This window comes from Podarcis bocagei, assembly GCF_964188305.1.
Source record: "Podarcis bocagei genome assembly, chromosome: 5".
Taxonomy (NCBI): domain Eukaryota; kingdom Metazoa; phylum Chordata; class Lepidosauria; order Squamata; family Lacertidae; genus Podarcis; species Podarcis bocagei.
In genome coordinates, this window is record NC_138129.1 from 41,320,683 (window position 1) to 41,339,654 (window position 18,972).

Below are 18,972 nucleotides of genomic sequence, written 5' to 3' on the forward strand. Positions count from 1 at the left end.
AAAACTATGGTAGCAACGTAATGCCAGTGCTTAGTTTTAATAAACAAATTTAGTTTTAATAAACACCTCTTTTTCTAGAAAAAGAGGTGTCGGAACTCACCTTGAACACCTCCCTCATTCTCTTAGAATGGCAATAGTGCTCACCTGAGAGGAGCCAGAACTGAGTTCCCGTGAGTTCCCCCTGAAAAAAGCCCAGCAACAGGCCACATTTGATAAACTAAACCTCTTAAGCAAATTGCATTTTTTTAAGCAATAGCTATTTGAGCCTCAGTTAAGAAAAACTCAACCAACTCTTTATCTATTCATTTTTCATATAATCCATCCCAGAAACCTAACAATGCTAGGGAAGGTATTGGCATAAGGTCCTATCTAGAGAGTGAATTGATTTCCTGAAGTACCATATCCCATAAATCTGCCAGTAGATGGCACACAAACCAAAGGGGACAAATATTGTATAGGTATGAGCATTTAATTTGTTTACAACACTATCACTGTGGTGAAAAGTGGAGGTTCATATAAGAGAGAGTTGGACTGTATAGCATCATCTCTATATTGTTTTTAGTGCAGGTTTTGGATTCATGCTGAGACCATCTTCTTGGATGCATTAATCAACTCTCTGCTTGCTTGTTGCTTAATGAAAGCTTTTATAATAAAAGAGCTAACTTGTCACGCACTTGTTCTTCTAAAAGTTCACATCCTTATTTTTATTGTAAAAATAATAAAGCCTACATAGCGATTTATCACAAGATACTTTGGGATTGATTTTTTACCATAAAATGTGGATGGTAGAAAAGAGAAGTAAGTGGAAATTGGGGGGGGGGGGGACTAAATGTCTGACCTTTGATTAAATTTCCAAAATTCTGGTTTTTTAATAGGGGCTACAAACTCAGTTTAGGTTCCATGCCCCAAGTTTTTAATGAGAAAAAATAATACCTGTGGTTACAGGTATTCCATCTAGACCATTGTTTTTCAGTACCAACCAGGGTTTTTCCTCATCTTTATTACCCAAAGGCCAAATTTGCCTCCCACTGGTTTGCCTCATAAGTATGTATATGGTCCTTCCTCCCTCTCCCTTTAAGAAATAGCACTTTCTGATTCAAGCCCTGCTCTCAATATAAATCCTATCATTTTGTCAGGTCTGTAGTATTTTTTATTCTTTTTATAGCTTAGTTTATTTGTATCCTAGCCACTTTTTTGTACTATTTGCACTATATACGAACCACCAAGGGACCAGATTACATTACAACCGTATTGTCAGCAAATAAAATTATTAAATGTTCCTTTCCCTTTATTATGGTCCTTTATTATTAAAGTTGGCTCTTAATGCCACCACCAGTGGCTTCGAAGTTAGAACAAATAACAGAGGGAAGGGGGAGCAATCTTGTTCCATTCCTCTGTATATTATAATGGATCAAGAGGTATGCCCATTCATTCTTACTGCTGCCTTTGACAATTGGTAAATCAGCTTGATGGCATGAATTATTTCATGCCCCAGAAATAAATTAGAAATTACCTGTAGACACAAAGTCAGAAACGCTAAAGCACAGAATGAACTCAGGCTTGCTAGAGAGGTTAAAAGCAACAAAAAAGGCTTTTATGGGTATGTTCGTAGCAAAAGGAAGAACAAAGAAACAGTGGGGTCACTCAGAGGAGAAGATGGTGAAATGCAAACAGGGGACACAGAAAGGGCTGAACTCCTCAATGCCTTCTTTGCCTCAGTCTTCTCCGATAAAGAAAACAATGCCCGACCTGAAGAATTTGGAGCAAATGATTCAGCAAAGGAAACACAGCCCAGAATAACTAAGGAGATAGTACAAGAATACTTGGCTAGTTTAGATGTATTCAAGTCTCCAGGGCCAGATGAACTGCATCCAAGAGTATTAAAAGAACTGGCAGATGTGATCTCAGAACCACTGGCAGTCATCTTTGAGAATTCCTGGAGAACAGGCGAAGTCCCGGCAGACTGGAGGAGGGCAAATGTTGTCCCTATTTTCAAAAAGGGGAAAAGAGAGGACCCAAATAATTACCGCCCAGTCAGTCTGACATCAATACCAGGGAAGATTCTGGAGCAGATCATTAAGAAAACAGTCTGTGAGCACCTAGAAAGGAATGCTGTGATCACCAATAGTCAGCATGGATTTCTGAAAAATAAGTCATGTCAGACTAACCTGATCTCGTTTTTTGACAGAATTACAAGCCTGGTAGATGAAGGGAACTCAGTGGATATAGCCTACCTTGATTTCAGTAAGGCATTTGACAAGGTGCCCCATGATATTCTTGTAAAGAAGCTGGTAAAATGCGGTCTTGACTATGCTACCACTCAGTGGATTTGTAACTGGCTGACTGACCGAACCCAAAGGGTGCTCATCAATGGTTCCTCTTCATCCTGGAGAAGAGTGACTAGTGGGGTGCCACAGGGTTCTGTCTTGGGCCTGGTCTTATTCAACATCTTTATCAACGACTTGGATGATGGACTCAAGGGCATCCTGATGAAATTTGCAGATGACACCAAACTGGGAGGGGTGGCTAACACCCCAGAGGACAGGATCACACTTCAAAACGACCTTGACAGATTAGAAAACTGGGCCAAAACAAACAAGATGAATTTTAACAGGGAGAAATGTAAAGTATTGCACTTGGGCAAAAAAAATGAGAGGCACAAATACAAGATGGGTGACACCTGGCTTGAGAGCAGTACATGTGAAAAGGATCTAGGAGTCTTGGTTGACCACAAACTTGACATGAGCCAACAGTGTGACGCGGCAGCTAAAAAGGCCAATGCAATTCTGGGCCTCATCAATAGGAGTATAGCATCTAGATCAAGGGAAGTAATAGTGCCACTGTATTCTGCTCTGGTCAGACCTCACCTGGAGTACTGTGTCCAGTTCTGGGCACCACAATTCAAGAAGGACACTGACAAACTGGAACGTGTCCAGAGGAGGGCAACCAAAATGGTCAAAGGCCTGGAAACGATGCCTTATGAGGAACGGCTAAGGGAGCTGGGCATGTTTAGCCTGGAGAAGAGGAGGTTAAGGGGTGATATGATAGCCATGTTCAAATATATAAAAGGATGTCACATAGAAGAGGGAGAAAGGTTGTTTTCTGCTGCTCCAGAGAAGCGGACACGGAGCAATGGATCCAAACTACAAGAAAGAAGATTCCACCTAAACATTAGGAAGAACTTCCTGACAGTAAGAGCTGTTCGACAGTGGAATTTGCTGCCAAGGAGTGTGGTGGAGTCTCCTTCTTTGGAGGTCTTTAAGCAGAGGCTTGACAACCATATGTCAGGAGTGCTCTGATGGTGTTTCCTGCTTGGCAGGGGGTTGGACTCGATGGCCCTTGTGGTCTCTTCCAACTCTATGATTCTATGATTCTATGATTCTATGAAGAAGGAGCTTTCTGTACCACCAAAGGCCAGGCTGACACTGAGCATAGTTTTTGTTCTTCACAATGGTGAATTAACATTTAGAAAGCTCCTAACTGGATTAACTGTGTATCTGCAGTCTTTCTGTAAAGATCTGTTGGATCCATTTCTGTAAACAATTGGGTCAGAAACTATTTCATCTATGGGTGGATCTAGACACAGGTTAAAAATGCTATAAATAAGTCAGAAATTAAATAGTTACAACAAAAGATAAAAAGGCCTATGTAAAAATCCATATAAATTCCTTTTTGCTCTTTGGTGCCATCTGGTGTTGCATGTTTATAACGCATTCAAAAAGTATTGTGACGAATGTAGCCGAGTCCTATGTGTTGACAATAATGCTATCAGTTTTTTTGATGTAAACAAAAGACGCAATGCCACATGCCCTTAAAAGATACTGTGAGAAATTCAGTGTTGCTCTACAATGCTCATTGTATCTGGGCAAGCATTTTAGCTTGCCAGACAGAAAAATCCCCCTCTCCCTGCTGCATTGTTCTGGAGTCTCTCGTGACACCCCCAAGCCCATTTTGATGGACACAGGGGAAGAGAAGAAGAAGAAGAAGAAGAAGAAGAAGAAGAAGAAGAAGAAGAAGAAGAAGAAGAAGAAGAAGAAGAGTTTGGATTTGATATCCCGCCTTTCACTCCCCTTCAGGAGTCTCAAAGCGGCTAACATTCTCCTTTCCCTTCCTCCCCCACAACAAACACTCTGTGAGGTGAGTGGGGCTGAGAGACTTCAAAGAAGTGAGACTGGCCCAAGGTCACCCAGCAGCTGCATGTGGAGGAGCGGAGACACGAACCCGGTTTCCCAGATTACGTGACTACCGCTCTTAACCACTACACCACACTGGCTCTCACTGAGAGAGGGCAGAAAGCACCACTGCCCAAACCAAAGTCCTTGCACGGGGCTTCTGCTGATGGGATTCATTTGTTGAACTGGGGTTGTTGTCCTTTTTGTTGTCCTTTTGCTATGTTTATTCAATAGGTAAAGTGGACCTGATGGCGGCCTCTGCATCTGTTTTTCAAATGTCTGCTCTGTTCATGTGTACAGCAGGTGGCTGCAGTTCAATGTCAACATCAAAAACAACATTAATCCTCTTCCTTCTCTGCTCTTCCTCTTTGCATTCCATTGCTTTAGATACTTTTCTCCCTGAGCAGCTCACTTTCACTATTGGAGTCAGGCTGGGAGAAAAATACATAAGACTCTTGCCAGGAATTAAGAAGGCAGGGGTGAAGATATATGAATAAACAACCCCTGACAGTTCTGTTTTAGCTCGGATATCAGGCTTGAAAACTCACTGCAAAACTTCAGCCTTCCCAATAAAGTTATTCCCTTCCCAGTGGAATTTGAACCTGATGCAAGTTTGAAATATCTTTCTGATTTACCATTGTACGGAAACTCCCTCCATCTGAGGCATTACTCTTGCCACTGCAAAAACTGTGGTCAGTCTGCTGGAAATCTCATGCCTTGTGTTTTATAATATGCATAATGTGCATGTTTACAGATCGAGATGTTATGGCCCATCCAGACTAGTGCTTTAACACATTGTCTTCTATGTATCTTTGCTCTTGACTTGTGGGAAAGTGCATTAGTGGTGTATTTATCCTGCATTAGATTCTTCTGCGATGTTATCCCAATGCTATCCCGCTGTTGCTGTCCAGAAGGGCTACAGCACAACAAAAGCAGGATGAAAATAAACCAGTACATTTGTGGTATAAATATTTACGGGATTTCAGCAGGGAGCTATGGGAGATGCACTGATTGGGAATGAAGCAGTGTGACCACCTCAAAGCTTTTGCAGGATAAAACAGTATTGTTATCTGATGAATGTGAGCACATACACTGTATTAGTCTATCAAATTGCACTGTTTGCAACTGCAGCGAATAAAACCTGAGCATGAATTTTGAGCCAAGCATCAATGGATTTGTAAAGGAAACTCGTTAATTTGAGAAAGTTAAAATTTAGAACTACCTTCAAAAAAGTTTATAATTGATTTTAATTTTGATTCTGGTTTTATTTTATTTATGGCGAGTATAGTTATGTATCCTTTATTATTGTGTATTTTATTGTATTTGCTACAAGCAATAAATATTTATTGTATTGAAAGCAGAATAAGCACAAAGCATCAGGAATGTGTAATGAAAAGGACGTCTGGAGGGGCCATTAGCTCAGCTAGTCACATGCATGCAATCTATATTCTAGACTCAAATATGCCTGGAGTCATCTGATAGTAGCAAAGTCGGCTTATCTCACATTAAAACTGTCTTGCCAAGTACAGAACTTCTTCATGATTGGGTAGCTCAGCAGAAGAGAAGCATGCCAAACAGATGGCAAATGAAAGCAAATGCAACTAGAACAAAAATGTGTTTAAAAAGAGCATGCATGATCAAAGCAGCCATTGATTTAATAGGTTGTTGCAGCTTTTATCTTTTGCATGCTTGTGCACATGTATTTGTTACTACTGAATATTCATAGTAACAGTGCCATAGTGTCATGGTGGATGAGGTGGCAGACAGCTTATTCTGTACCTGAATATATATATGAATATGAAATTATTATTTACTGGTATGATTCACTTTATATGCTATATTTTTTCTTTACCTATACTATAGCAATTAATAATAAAATAAAAAATTGTCCAGTAGCACCTTAGAGACCAACTAAGTTTGTTCTTGGTATAAGCTTTCGTATGCATGCACACTTCTTCAGATACCAATTTCGTGCATACAGAGCCCAGAAGACAGATAGAAAACAATAATGATATTGATCTATTACAAGATCATCAACCTCATATCCTTGGTTGGGCTGAGTTAGGTGAACTCAGGGTGTGTTCACATTGCTGCCTTAGAACACAGTCTGTCTCCCGCTTTCCAGTGTGTTTCCCAGCTCTTTCCCCTCTAGCTGTTCAGATCAGCACAGCTTCATCGGTGTCAGATTCATTTCTCTGTGTGTATGCACAAGAGAACATTGACAAGGCCCCATGTAGAGCACATTACAGTAATCCAAACAAGATGTAACTAAGGTATGTCAAATCAACACCTCAAGGAACAGGCACGGCTGGCACACTAGCTTTAACTGTGCAAATACACTTCTGGCCACTGAAGAACATGAGCACCCATCAGGGCTGGGTGGAAGAGAACACCCAAATTGTGGTCCTGTGTATTCAGGGAGAGTGTTACATTCCATCCAGCACCGGCTGAATCCCTATTCCCTGTTCTGCCTCGCAACTGACCAAGAGCACATCTGTCTTGTCTGGATTAAGTTTCCATTTCTTCACCCTCATGCAGTCTGTTACATGTGACAGACACCAGTTTAGAACTGAGGCAACTTCTTTCGATTTAGGTAGAAAGGATTTAAAGCTGGGTGTCATCAGCATACTTGTAACAATGAACCCTGAAACTCTAGACCAGCTCTCCTAGTGGTTTCCTGTAAACAATAAATCGCATGGGAGACAGAACAGAATCCTGAGGAACCCTGCAGGCCAAACATGAGTTCTCCACCACCACTTTCTGGGTTTGTCCCTCCAGGAACAGTCAGTGAAAAAGAGTGTCTCCTTGTCCCATCTCAGTGAGGCAGCCCAGAAGGATACCATGGTTGATGGTATCAAAAGCTGCCAAGAGGTCCAGCAGAACCAATAGAGCCACACTACCCCTGTCCAGTTCCTGACATAAGGAATTCATCAAAGCTACCAAAGCCATCTTTGTCCCATAACTAGGTCTGTAACCAGATTGAAATGGATCTAAATATTCCATCCGCTCCAGAAATTCCTGGAGCTGAGATGCCATTATATCCTGGGATATTAGAAACTGGCCAATAATTAATCAATATGGTGGGATTCAAGGAGGGCCTTTTCAATAGAGGTCTTTTAACTGTCTCCTTAGGCTTGCAGGATCCTTGCCTTGTTGTAAGGTGGCACTGACCACTCTATTCACACATCCCAGGCAGTTCCCCACTGGCTTTTTTGATGAGGCAGGAAGAGCAAGGATCTAGTACACCTGTGGTGGCTCTCATGTTTCCAAGGATCCTGCCCACATTCTCGGGCTGTACAAATTGAAAAGTATTCATTAACACTGGACAAGCAGAGGCCAAAGTTACATCCACCTGACACATATCAACTACAGTGTCCAAGTCAGAATGGATCTGAGTGATTTTGTCAGTGACGTGCTGGGCAGGCTGTTGAGTACTCTAAATTTTCCCATGGGTCAGAGTGTAAAAGATATCTGACCACTCAAAACAGCTCCACTGGATGTCTCCTTGCTGATGCAATGCAGGCAGAGAGAAAAAGAGATTGTTGCTGTGCTCACTGCTACAGAATAGTTCTTCAAATAGGCTCTAGCCTGTGTTTGGTTGGACCATTCTGTTTTCTGCCAACATCACTAGTTGCTGTCTCATGTGTTTCACCATCACGTGTTTCTAGAGAACCAGGGAGCGGGTTTTGCTCCACTCAGTAAGATACTCATGAGCGATCGTGTCCACCACCTTGGTTATTTCTCTGTTCCAGAAGTCCACCAGTGCTTCAACAGAATCACCTTCCAAGGCAACAGGAAACTCCCCAAGAGCCATCAGCCACCTGGGGTGGACCATCTTAGTAGGTCCCCTACCTCTGCAGAAGTTTCAGTAATTCTAAACTCTATCAAGAAGTGGTCTGACCATTAAAATGGAACTATAGAAAGTTTATCCACTTGAAGATCACTGTCATCCAATCCAGCACAGAAAACCTAGCCCAGAATGTGCCCAGCTACATGAGTAGGACCAGAAACAGGGAACAGACTCAGGCTTCTTACAGGGGAGCTTCAAAGTCCCCGAGAAGAAGCACCAACCCCGACCACCATGGCTAGCTGAGGAAGAGAAACTGTAAAAACCTATTTTACAGTTACTGTAATGCCACATTTGGCTTCCAAATATATTTCAATAAAAGCATCCCATGAGGCTTTGTATAAGATAGAATAGTGCACAGAATGCTTGGCCAGGTGCTGTAAAGGAGAACTTTGAAACTGCTATGTGGTGATAGCTGTATCAACCCAAGCTACACTGCACAATCAGTTTGGGAGTAGAAAAGCTAGTGATAATACTTAGTGTCTTTTATTCAACATTTCAATTTATTTGCACACATTCTAAAATAAACAGCTTTTCTTTCCTATAAATATTTAATCAATTTGAATAAATAAAGATGCACAATTTAGATTCTAAAAGCACTGTTAAAAAAATACCTTCATGAATGTAACAAGTTTAATTCATTACATTTGAAGCACTGCAGTTTTCACTCTAATTGATTTTAATGGGAGAGTTATTTTATTTAACTTTTTGCTAAGGAAATTAAGGTGTCTCAAAAGTGTTCCTTGCTTTTTCGGCTAGGCATACAGAACTTTTGTTTGCCTATGATGATTTTTTTTAAAAGAATATTTTCTATTAGGCACATATTACTGTTGTTTACACTTTTGAAAATCCTGTAAGGAAATAAAGGCAGCTTTTAAAATTCTGCATGAGAAAGGCTTGAGGAAGTCAAAAGGTTGGTAATTTTTAATAGCTACAGTTGCCCCCTCCATTTCATGAGATGAACAAGATTCTAGAAAACAAATGGCAACATTTCACATTTCCTACACAGAACCCATTACATCCTTACAAGGTTTGAAGAAATAGTAAAACACCTTGCCAGTGTAGATACACAGTCAGTTCTGCTTGGCTCTGTATTTGATTAAGGCTCTTAAAGAGACATTCTTCAAGGGAAGCTGGAACCCAGTTCTACGCAAAGGTAAGAGCAAATGATGAGAGTTGTGTTGGGGCCCAGTACTGCTTCATGCTTCAAGTAGCTGGATGGCCAGTTCTTAATGAAAAAGGCTTTGACTTTTCACATAGTCCTTCCCTTAATTCTCATTTCCTGTTATAAAAATTAGAACTGTTAGGATCAACTGGAAGGGTGCTAGATTACAGGTTTACTGAAGAAACCTTGTTCAATTGAGAACCTTTGGCTTCCAATCCAGATTTTGATACCAACTTGTCAAATTGAGCATGACTAGAAGGAGCTTCGGGTACTCTGTGAAAAATAAAACAAAATATTTAAAATTAATACCTATGTTCCAAACATTACACCATTTTGTTTTGTTTTCCTGTCAGGAAGGAAAAAAGCAACACACAAATACATCTGCGTTCCACTTCATGTTATTCAAATTTTAAAAGTAATGTAAGTAACTTTCACACTGAAGCAGTAGCCATGCTGTTGCTTCTTGGGCAGGAAAATCAATTTCAGAAGTTGCAGAAGCAGAAGTACTGCACAGATTGTTAGCAACTGCAGGATATTAGAAGTAAAGCAGATAAAGTGAATTAGGATTACATAAGCACAATAGATATAAGGGTAGGAGACACATAGCCTAAGTATAGAAAAAATAGTGATTCCTAATAGATTCCTCTTAGAGAGCCTGCCCTTCTCTCCACTGGGGTTGTTATTGCCTCTGAATCAAACAAAACTCTTGCCTTTGACAAAACAATCAGCATGCTTTGGTATCAAATTTAAATTCCACAAAAGACTTAAAAGACATGTAACCTACCTGGGACAGAAATTATTGCACTGGATATTCATAATGAGTAAATAATTACTGAATTAATCCATGGAAACAGCTTAATTAGTGCTCACAAACTATGGGAAAATATATGCATGGCATCAAAACAGTAAAATCATGCATACAAAGCTACAACAAAAATGGACAGCCCTGGATAAAAAAATAGAAAGAAAAGCCATGCAAGAGAAATGTGCAGAATAAGTTATTGTTGCAAATTGTTGGTTTAGATTACAGCACTGGCCTAGATTATTCTAGGGGAAAAAACAAAACAAAACATCACTGCCTTTAGAAAGAACTGTTCAACAAATTCATTTTCTTACTGTGTCTGAAAGCAAAAACCACAGACTGCGATACACATTTGTAAAAGAGAGAATAATGTTTTATAACTTTATTTAATAGTAGATTGAAGTGAAGTCAGCATTGGGATAGAAAGCTGATGTAAACTGAGAAGGACCATTTCTGTCACATCAGAACACCAATGCTGGAAATGGGATACAATACTGACTAGCCGTTCTAGAATAATTACTGTGCTTTAGTTAGCTTTTATCTGTGCTAGCAGATTAGTGCAACTGTTCAACAAAAAATGTGCAAGCCCTTTCTGAATACTAAGCACATGTATGTGGAAAGTGTGAGCAAACTAGAAGTCAAGAAGCGTATGGAAGCTCACTCAGCAACCAAGAAGGCTACAGAGAATCAGGGACAGCTTCTCTTGGGCTGACTCACTCAGTTTTCTTGTAAGATCTGTATTTCCGAAGTCCAGCAACTAGAGCAAGCACAACTAAAACAGCCAGGATACATCCTTGAAGGGAAAAAAGAGAAAGATATACCGTGGTACCAATTAATAAGACAAAGTAGTTGTTTTTCTGTTGAGGAAAAGCAATAGTATCAATAAAAGTCACAAGACAAGTTGTTACCTTGCAATACTCAATGGACATCAAAGCCACTCAGGTGTTACTGGGCAAAGTCTCTAGACCAGGGGTGTCAAACTCAAATTCATCAGGGGCCGCATCAGCAGTTTGGTCACCCTCAAAGGGCCGGTTGTATCTGTAGGTCTATGTGTCCACTCTTTATTATCATAAATTATTGTCACTGCATTCAATTATTACTGTTTTTTTGTAATAATGTAAGGAGGATAAAAAGAGGGAGGATAAAAAGAGGGAAATAAACAACTCAATCAACCAAGATCGCATTTCTTCTTTTTTAATTTTTAATTTTTTTTCATTCAAGGGGAGGGAGAACAAGAGCCATTTAAAGGGGAAGAAGAAAAACAAAACCACAACAAAAGGGTTATTGCACTTAGACCTTTGAAGACGCGTATAATTTACTCGGTGGGGAGAAAAGAGACGGGAGTGAAAACAACACATTCTTTTCATCTCGGGAGTTCCTGGTGGCTTTCAAGAAAAAAGGATTCCTTCTCTTCCTCCCCCCGCCCCCGCCTCCTCTCTCTCTCATCTGCCTCGTCGCGAAGGGCCAACAACTAAGATCAATAAATGTTTTCAAACGGAAGAGGCGGCTGCAAGAGGCATCTGCTGCGGGGAGGATCGCGCTTGGTATGAGCGGAGTTTTCCTCACCTTCTGCTTCGCTCGCCACCTAGGGGGACAGGCGGAGGCGGGTCAGCTGCGGTGAAGGCAGAGCAGTGTCGACCCTTGGACCGCCGGAGAGCGAGCGAGAGCGACGAGGAGGGAGCAGCCGAGCCAGCACCGCTGGCGGGCAGCGAATGAGCAGCCTCCCGCCCGCCGCCGGGACATCGCAAGCAGGACTTGCTGGGAGTGCCGAGGCGCCTGGACCTTGGGACTGCGCGTAGGGCCCTGGGCGTGGGAGCGGCGGGCAGCGGCTGCAGCCTCGCCGGTGCGGCTGGTCGTTGGCCAGGGACGCCCCCGGGGAATGTTGCACGGTTTCCTGTGAGGAACGGCCGGCGCCGCTAGAGGGCAGACGTTCTCTGGCTTGTAGGCTGCCGCGCATGCGCTGAAGAGGTGGCTTTCTTGTGTCAAAAAAAAAGCGAGAATAAAAGGTGAAGGCTGGCGGCCGGCGGTGGCTACACGGGCCACATGACGAGGTCTGGCGGGCCGGATTCGGCCTGCGGGCCTTGTGTTTGACACCCGTGCTCTAGACAAATACCTTGAGCAGCGACTCCACTGTACATCTGAAGTTACCCCCTTTTGGGGCAGATGTGCAGTTGTCCTCAGAGATTGAGTTCTTCCTGCCCCTAACAGATGTCAACTCTGCAGACTGAGTGGCCCTAATGACACTCAAAGAGCAACTCTCCAATCCAAGCAGTGTGTGAAGCTGAAGCAGAGTCACCAGGTTGCCCCCAAGACTGAGGGGGACCCAGCATGCGTGTGATGTCACACGTATCGCGTGTCATGCACGTGCAGCGGAGGAGACCAAGCACTCTGAAGGAGCTGGCCATTAGCCCTGCGATGCGTCTCACACACACAGCCACCTCAACACTAGGCCCCCTGGAGTTGGCATGCCTGAGCTCAAAACACCCTTACTCCTGAGGAATTTTTAAAAGCCCCAGTCCCACCCAGGTGCAAGAACATTAAAAGCCACAGCATGGGGGAAGTCTGTGCTGAATTTGGAGACAGCTATGTCCATTACAGGAGCAAAGATAGGGGAGGAAGCAGAGCTGGCCTCACCAAATAAACAAACAGACAAAGTATATCCGTCTGTACCCTAAGACTATTTGATAAAGAATCATTTTTTCCCTCCAAGTAGGAGTCTTTAACATTTAAACCACAAATTTGAGAAAAAAGTTAGTGAAATGCACAAGGCATTAAAATACAATAGCAGCAATTGTACACTGAAGTAACTAGCTCTGTAATTACTTACCAATAAAAATTGCTGTGATGTTTTTAGATTCTAGAATAGAAGAAAATTAAAAGTGTGAGCTAAAATTTGAAGCAATTTAATTCTGACAGATTGTGGCTCTCTCTCTCTGCTGTATGTATTAATATTTTATTGAAGGAATTCCAATTATAAAGAAATAAAGTAATACAGACAAAAAAAAGAAAGGAAAGGTGAGATAAGGAAAAAATATGAACAAATATGTGTCGAAAGAATCAATATACAAAGTTGCAATGTAATATACTCCCATGCATACTTATATAAATAAGATATGCTATAATTCTAATAAATATGTGGATATTAATGCTACATTCTGTATAAACTCAGTTCAAATGTTGTCATTTTTTCCCAAACAAAGTCTATGTCTATAAGCAGTCCATTCATAAGTCACGAGTGTTGTCATATTGTCAATCCATTGATTGAAAGGAATCTTATCTTTATTCTTCCAGTTCATCAGTCTCTTGGCCACCATTCGGGCAAATAGAATCCATTTTCATTGTCCGGTTGTTAATTTCCATATAGGTATATAATTCAAAAGAATATTCTTTGCTGAAAGCTTTAGCTTTTTCTGCATAGTCATAGTTATACAGTCCAGCACTTCCTCCCAAAACATAGTGCGTATACAACACTGTACAAACTTATGTTTCAAGTAGGAATTGTCTTTGCCGTATCTCCAGAATAGAGCTTTACCTGTGTCATCTCCAGGAGGCGTCTCTGGATTGTGCGTCGGTCCTATACAAAAGAGGGGGTTGTTATTCTTATATTTATTTATATCCCATCTTTTTTCCAGGGAATCAAGACAGCTTACAGGTAAAATGGAAACAGCTTTAAAAAAAAATCATGTAAAAACAATTAAACACCAATATTGTGTGTGTGACCTATTAAAAATACAGATAATTACAATAAAAAGCCTCACCAGTTCATAAAAGTAGTATAGGAAATTAAAACAAAGAAAACAAAGAAAACTGCAAAGCTTATAAATTTGCTGTCACTACAACTTTTCAGCTGTACCTGTATTGTCTCCAGGAGGCACTGTCTCTGGATCTGCTCCTATAAAAAAAGAGGGGGTTGTTATTTTTATATTTATTTTATATTTATTCCATAAGTTATACAATTTGCAGAAAGCCAGACAGAGCTAAAGGACTCTCTAGCATCTAAAAAGCCCCACAAAGAACTAAAGTGGAAAGGGAAAAACCCTCAGAGCCATTACTCCTCAAAATTTCTGAGTGATTTTTCCATAGACACTAGTGGATTTGGGAGTTGACCAAACTGACCAAGCAGTCAGAAGGTATCTGAGATACCCAAGAAGCATTAGATAATAGGATAATATTTAAGATACTGTGGTGAGAAAGGATGATGTAGTTCTCTTATTCTTTACTTCCTTTTTAGCTCCTTTTATGTTATTTCTTGTAGATTAGTTTCTCTCAATAAAACTTTGTACCAAAACAAGAACAAAAAAATAAGGAGCATATGTACTATTGATAAAATTTACATCTATTGACACAACAGAACAAATGCTTCCACTTCTCCCTTCCATTTTACCACAAGACAGGTTCTCACAATTTCTGTACATTAGCCTTCCCACTGACATTTTCTCATTTCAGTTTCCCCTGCTATCCTTTTTTATTAAGAGTTTTCAACATAAAATACAATAAAAGCTGAACTAATCTAAAGAAGATAAATAGGAGAGAAGCAAGAATAACCAAAATAAGAAGATAATGAATAATAAAGAAAAGTAGCAGAAGAAAAGAAATACCAGGTTCTCTATCACAATTATACCTTAACCTTTATTCCACACACAGAAGTGAACCCTCGCCCAGCTCTCACGTGGGTGGGACTTTCTTCCTCTTCCCGCAGCCTCCCCCCTGGGAGATCCTCTCCTCTGTCCCTTAAGCAGGGCCCTTCATCTTCCATCCATCACCTTCTTGTGTGTATCTTCATCAATCCAAGATAGGAAACTTCAAAAAGCATATAGCTAGATAGATAAACTTAGCAGAGAGAAAACAAGAATTAAAGATAATAGAGAAGCGAGCTAAGAAGAAAAATAAAGAAAAAGATGGTCTTCCAATTCCTTTCATTTGATTCCGATTCCTTTCTCACACAGACAGAATTCAGTTTTGTTTTTGCAGCAAACACAACATGTGCAAGATGGAGATTTACAGGCAGTATAAACTGAAGGTCCAGAGTTTATCTTATCAGTTGTATTCTTTCGAAGTCAAGTAATTCCTTTAAGCTAGCTAGCTTGCATTTATTTATATATATATATATATATATATATATATATATATATATATATATATATATGTTTGTTTGTTTGTTTGTTTGTTTTCTAGCCTGTTAACCAGTGCTTTTTGGGTCCCCAGCAACCTGCCAGCTCTCTGGGTACTAATTAGCTGGCAGATCATGCCATCTTTGAACTTTAACCACCTAGTTTGCCTTAACCTAAATGCAAACTCGGATGGTTGAGTGCCTATTGAACTGCAGCCAGAATATCAACTGTGAAACAATGAGGAGATTTGCATGCTTGGGAAAAGAAAACCTAAAGAGGCAACCCCTTCAAAACATAGACTAATGAAGAAAGAGCAGACCAAACAGCGGTTGAACAGAGTGACAGCTGGAAAAGAAAAACAGAACATGGGAAGGGACAAGGGAAATGGAATGCACTGACTGGGGTAAATAGCTTGCCAAATTCTGAATAGGCACAGTTCAGAAGGAAGGCCACACACCACAACATTCTGTTGCAGGTTCTTCTTATGGCGTGTAATTCCAGTATCTCAAAACTACTGCACTACCATGTACCCAAGTCTCCTCATGATATTCTTCTAATAAAATTAATCCTCTCTCTGCTAACTTATCTCTGTAAATATTGACAAGAGTCCATTTCCTCTACTCTGGTTCTATCCATAAACTCAATTCTTGCTCACTCCCCACTTCTTAAAATGCATCCACCAATAACAGTGAAAAGCAAATGCTTACCATTTCCAGGGCCTGGGTTGTCATCTCCTCCTCCTCCTCCTCCAGGCGTTCCTGCTGTGGCATAAAGAGACTGATATCAACTTCCAAGTGCTGACTGCTCTGCATTAATGCCTTCTTTCAAAATTAGCCCATATAGGGTGCCATATGGTCTCAGGACACCAAGTCCTCTTTGGAATCAGCTTTAGGAAATTAAAATAATTATAAATAAATAAATAAATAAATAAATCAGATGTTACTTATATTTTCATTTCTTAATAAGCCAACTTTCTTTTTCAGTGTCTGATATTATATGCATTTTTCTCTAATACTATATTGTACTTGTCCATCACGAGGCTGGCAACTGAGAGCACATAGCTAGTCAAGGATGACCTTCTTCTTCTTTGGTGATCACTCATAGCCGAGTAAGATTGTCTTCCATAAACACAGTCTTAACAATGAGTTTGTAAGTGACTGTGGAGGCCAATTCTGGATCCACACATCTTTCCACAGTGGGGACATAGGTTTCTGGATGGGAGTTGATCATGGTGAAGGCTTGCTAAACGTGCCTTCCTCTTAGCACATTTCTCTCTTTCGTCCTGAGTTCAAGTGTCTTCAAAGTCCTTTTCCAACAGCCGTAGCTAAAGGCTGTTCTCCAATTTCAGCGCTCGCAGGCCAGTGTTTCCCAGTTGTCAGTGTTTATACTACATTTTTTTAGATTTGTCTTGAGAGTCTTTACACCTTGTTTGTTGACCACTGGCATTACGCATTCAATTTTTAAGTTCTGAATAGAATAGTTGCTTTGGAAGATGATAGTCAGGCATCCACACAACAAGACCAGTCCAACAAAGTTGATGCTGAAGAATCATTGCTTCGACACTGGTGATCTTTGCTTCTTCCAGTACACTGACATTTGTTTGCCTGTCTTCCCAAGTGATGTGTAAAATTTTCCGGAAACACAGTGGATGGAATCTTTTGAGGAGTTGGAGATGGCGTTTATAAGTGGTCCATGTTTCACAAGCATGCAGTAAAGTTGGAAGTACAATAATTTTTTAAACAAGAATTTTGGTTTCCCTCAGAATGTCCCAGTCCTCAAACACTGTGCACTTGAATCAGGAGAAAGCTGCACTCGCAGAGTTCAGGCGATGCTAGATTTCAGCATCAATGTTGGCCCTTGTGGAAAGATAACTGCTCAGGTAGGAGAAGTGATCGACACTTTCCAACGTTACACATTGAGTTGGATTTGTGGTGCTGCAGAGGGGTTGTTTTGTGCTTGTTGGTGCAGCACTTTGGTTTTTTTGGATGTTGAGCAACAGGCCAAGCTTTTCATAAGCTCCTGTGAAGACATTTAGGATGGTTTGGAGGTCATCCTCTGAGTGTGCACATACTACGTTGTCATCAGCATGCTGAAGCCATATGACGGAAGTTACGGTAACCTAACTCTTTGCTTTCAGCCTACTCAGATTAAAAAGCTTTCCATCTATTTGATATTTGAGCTCAGCACGCCCCAAGCTTCTGGTGTAGCGCAGGGGTCCGCTAGCCCTGGGAGAGCCCCGCGGCTCTCCCAGGGCTAGCGGACTGCTTGTGCGCACGCAGAAGCTTGGGGCGTGCTGAGCTCGGCACGCCCCAAGCTTCTGGTGTAGCGCAGCGCACCTGGGGGGGAAATAATTTTTTCCCCCTTTATTTCCCCCCCAAAAAACTAGGTGCGTCTTATGGGCCGGTGCGTCTTATGGGGCGAAAAATAGCTCTGACATTTAGTTATTGAATTTATACTCTATGCTTCCTCCCAAGGAACCCAATTAGGTGTAGTAAGATACTTACCCTTAAAGCATTTTGGAAAAAGAGGAATCCATGCATGGTCAGGCCCGCATGTACAAGTGCTACTCCCCACCATAACGTATCCTGGATTACATTCAAAATCTGCACGATCTCCATATGTGTAAATACGCTGAGGCTCTGTTGTCACTCTTCCATTTTCTATTTCAGGATCACGGCAACGGACCACTGAAAAGAGAAGAGCAATATTTAGAAATCTACCTGTTAATTAAACCATGGCTGATTAAACTCTGCACAAGGACTTAACTATGGTTTATCTACTGCAAATAAACTACAGTCTGATGTTATTAGCATATAAACTTCAGTTTGTTGCAATTGTAGATTGGCATTAGAGGTGCGGCCAGCACCTTTTTATTTAACTGTGGCTTGTTTGTCCATCCCACCTCAGACACTCACCAAGTTGCAAAGGCAAGAAAGAAGAGCAGTGGGAAAACTAAGCAAACTTCAGAAAAACAAGCAAAGGTTTGCTTATTTGTCTGTGGGAGAATTTCAACTTTACTTGTGGTTTGTTAGGAGAAGCTGCCACTGGTTTGGAGAGGCTGCCTTACTGCAGTAGCTCCTCTAACAAACTGGGTCTCTACCAGATGCTGTGCTTGTATAGGTCTCTTGGTTGCATTTTCTTTAAGGTGTTATTCCCACATGTGGGCATGAACCATTAAGAGGTGGTTTGGAAGTAAATTCTTACCACACCGTTTTGGGGGTTTGGGGGAATAAGCTGCTTAGGAGAAATTGGAGGTGGGCACACAAAAACTGATTCAATTCCTGCTGGCTTAAATTAATTAACTGAACCATTTAAGCATACAATCTCAATTAAATTGAATTATTTATTCTACAAGTCTGTAAACCACTTCAGAGATAGGAACTATCAAAGTTATGTACAAGGAGATAAAATCAGGTAAGATACAAAAGACTAACCTCTAGAAACAATAACATCATTCCAGCAAGTATAAAATTAAAATAGGCTGAGTCGGACTTCAGTGGTTATTTTGATTGGATTAGAGGCCAGGGATGTCCAACCAGTAGATCCCCAGCTGATCCTGGTAGATCACAGGATCCTTATGTACAAAATGTTATGGGGGGGGGAGCTACAAAAAACTATGTGCAATCCTCCCCCAAAAAGCTCAGCAACTCTGGGCACTTCCCTCCTAAAAAATGCTCAACAATTCTGGGCAATCCACCCACCCCATGCACGCTCCTCCCTCCCTCCTCCTCCCTCCAACTGCCAGTTTTTTTATACTGGGAGTAGATCACAGTCTCTTGGGAGTTGGATATGCCTGGATAAACTTTCAAACTGACTCAGATTACAACAAGCAACTCATTGAGGGGGCAATACTATTGCATCTCCTACACTGAATA

The 18,972-nt window shown here is 41.1% G+C and overlaps 1 protein-coding gene and 1 long non-coding RNA gene across 6 annotated transcripts in view; one reads left to right on the forward strand and one right to left on the reverse strand.

Annotated features, from left to right (window-relative positions):
- Positions 1-18,972, forward strand: part of LOC308586714 — a 150,779-nt gene that overhangs the window by 36,553 nt on the left and 95,254 nt on the right. The window lies entirely within an intron of this gene.
- Positions 8,639-18,972, reverse strand: part of LOC308586675 (membrane cofactor protein-like) — a 55,929-nt gene continuing 45,595 nt past the window's right edge. For 4 of the 5 annotated variants that reach the window (XM_081193533.1, XM_081193538.1, XM_081193529.1 and 1 more), the window contains 7 exons: positions 17,602-17,784; positions 15,805-15,858; positions 13,840-13,878; positions 13,519-13,560; positions 12,814-12,843; positions 10,704-10,779; positions 8,639-9,457 (listed from right to left, as the gene is read on the reverse strand). In XM_081193533.1, coding sequence (XP_081049659.1) covers positions 9,349-9,457; positions 10,704-10,779; positions 12,814-12,843; positions 13,519-13,560; positions 13,840-13,878; positions 15,805-15,858; positions 17,602-17,784 — 533 coding nt within the window. In that variant the 3' untranslated portion in view covers positions 8,639-9,348. The remainder of the gene's footprint in view (positions 9,458-10,703; positions 10,780-12,813; positions 12,844-13,518; positions 13,561-13,839; positions 13,879-15,804; positions 15,859-17,601; positions 17,785-18,972) is intronic. The other variant, XM_081193534.1, reaches the window with a different exon arrangement.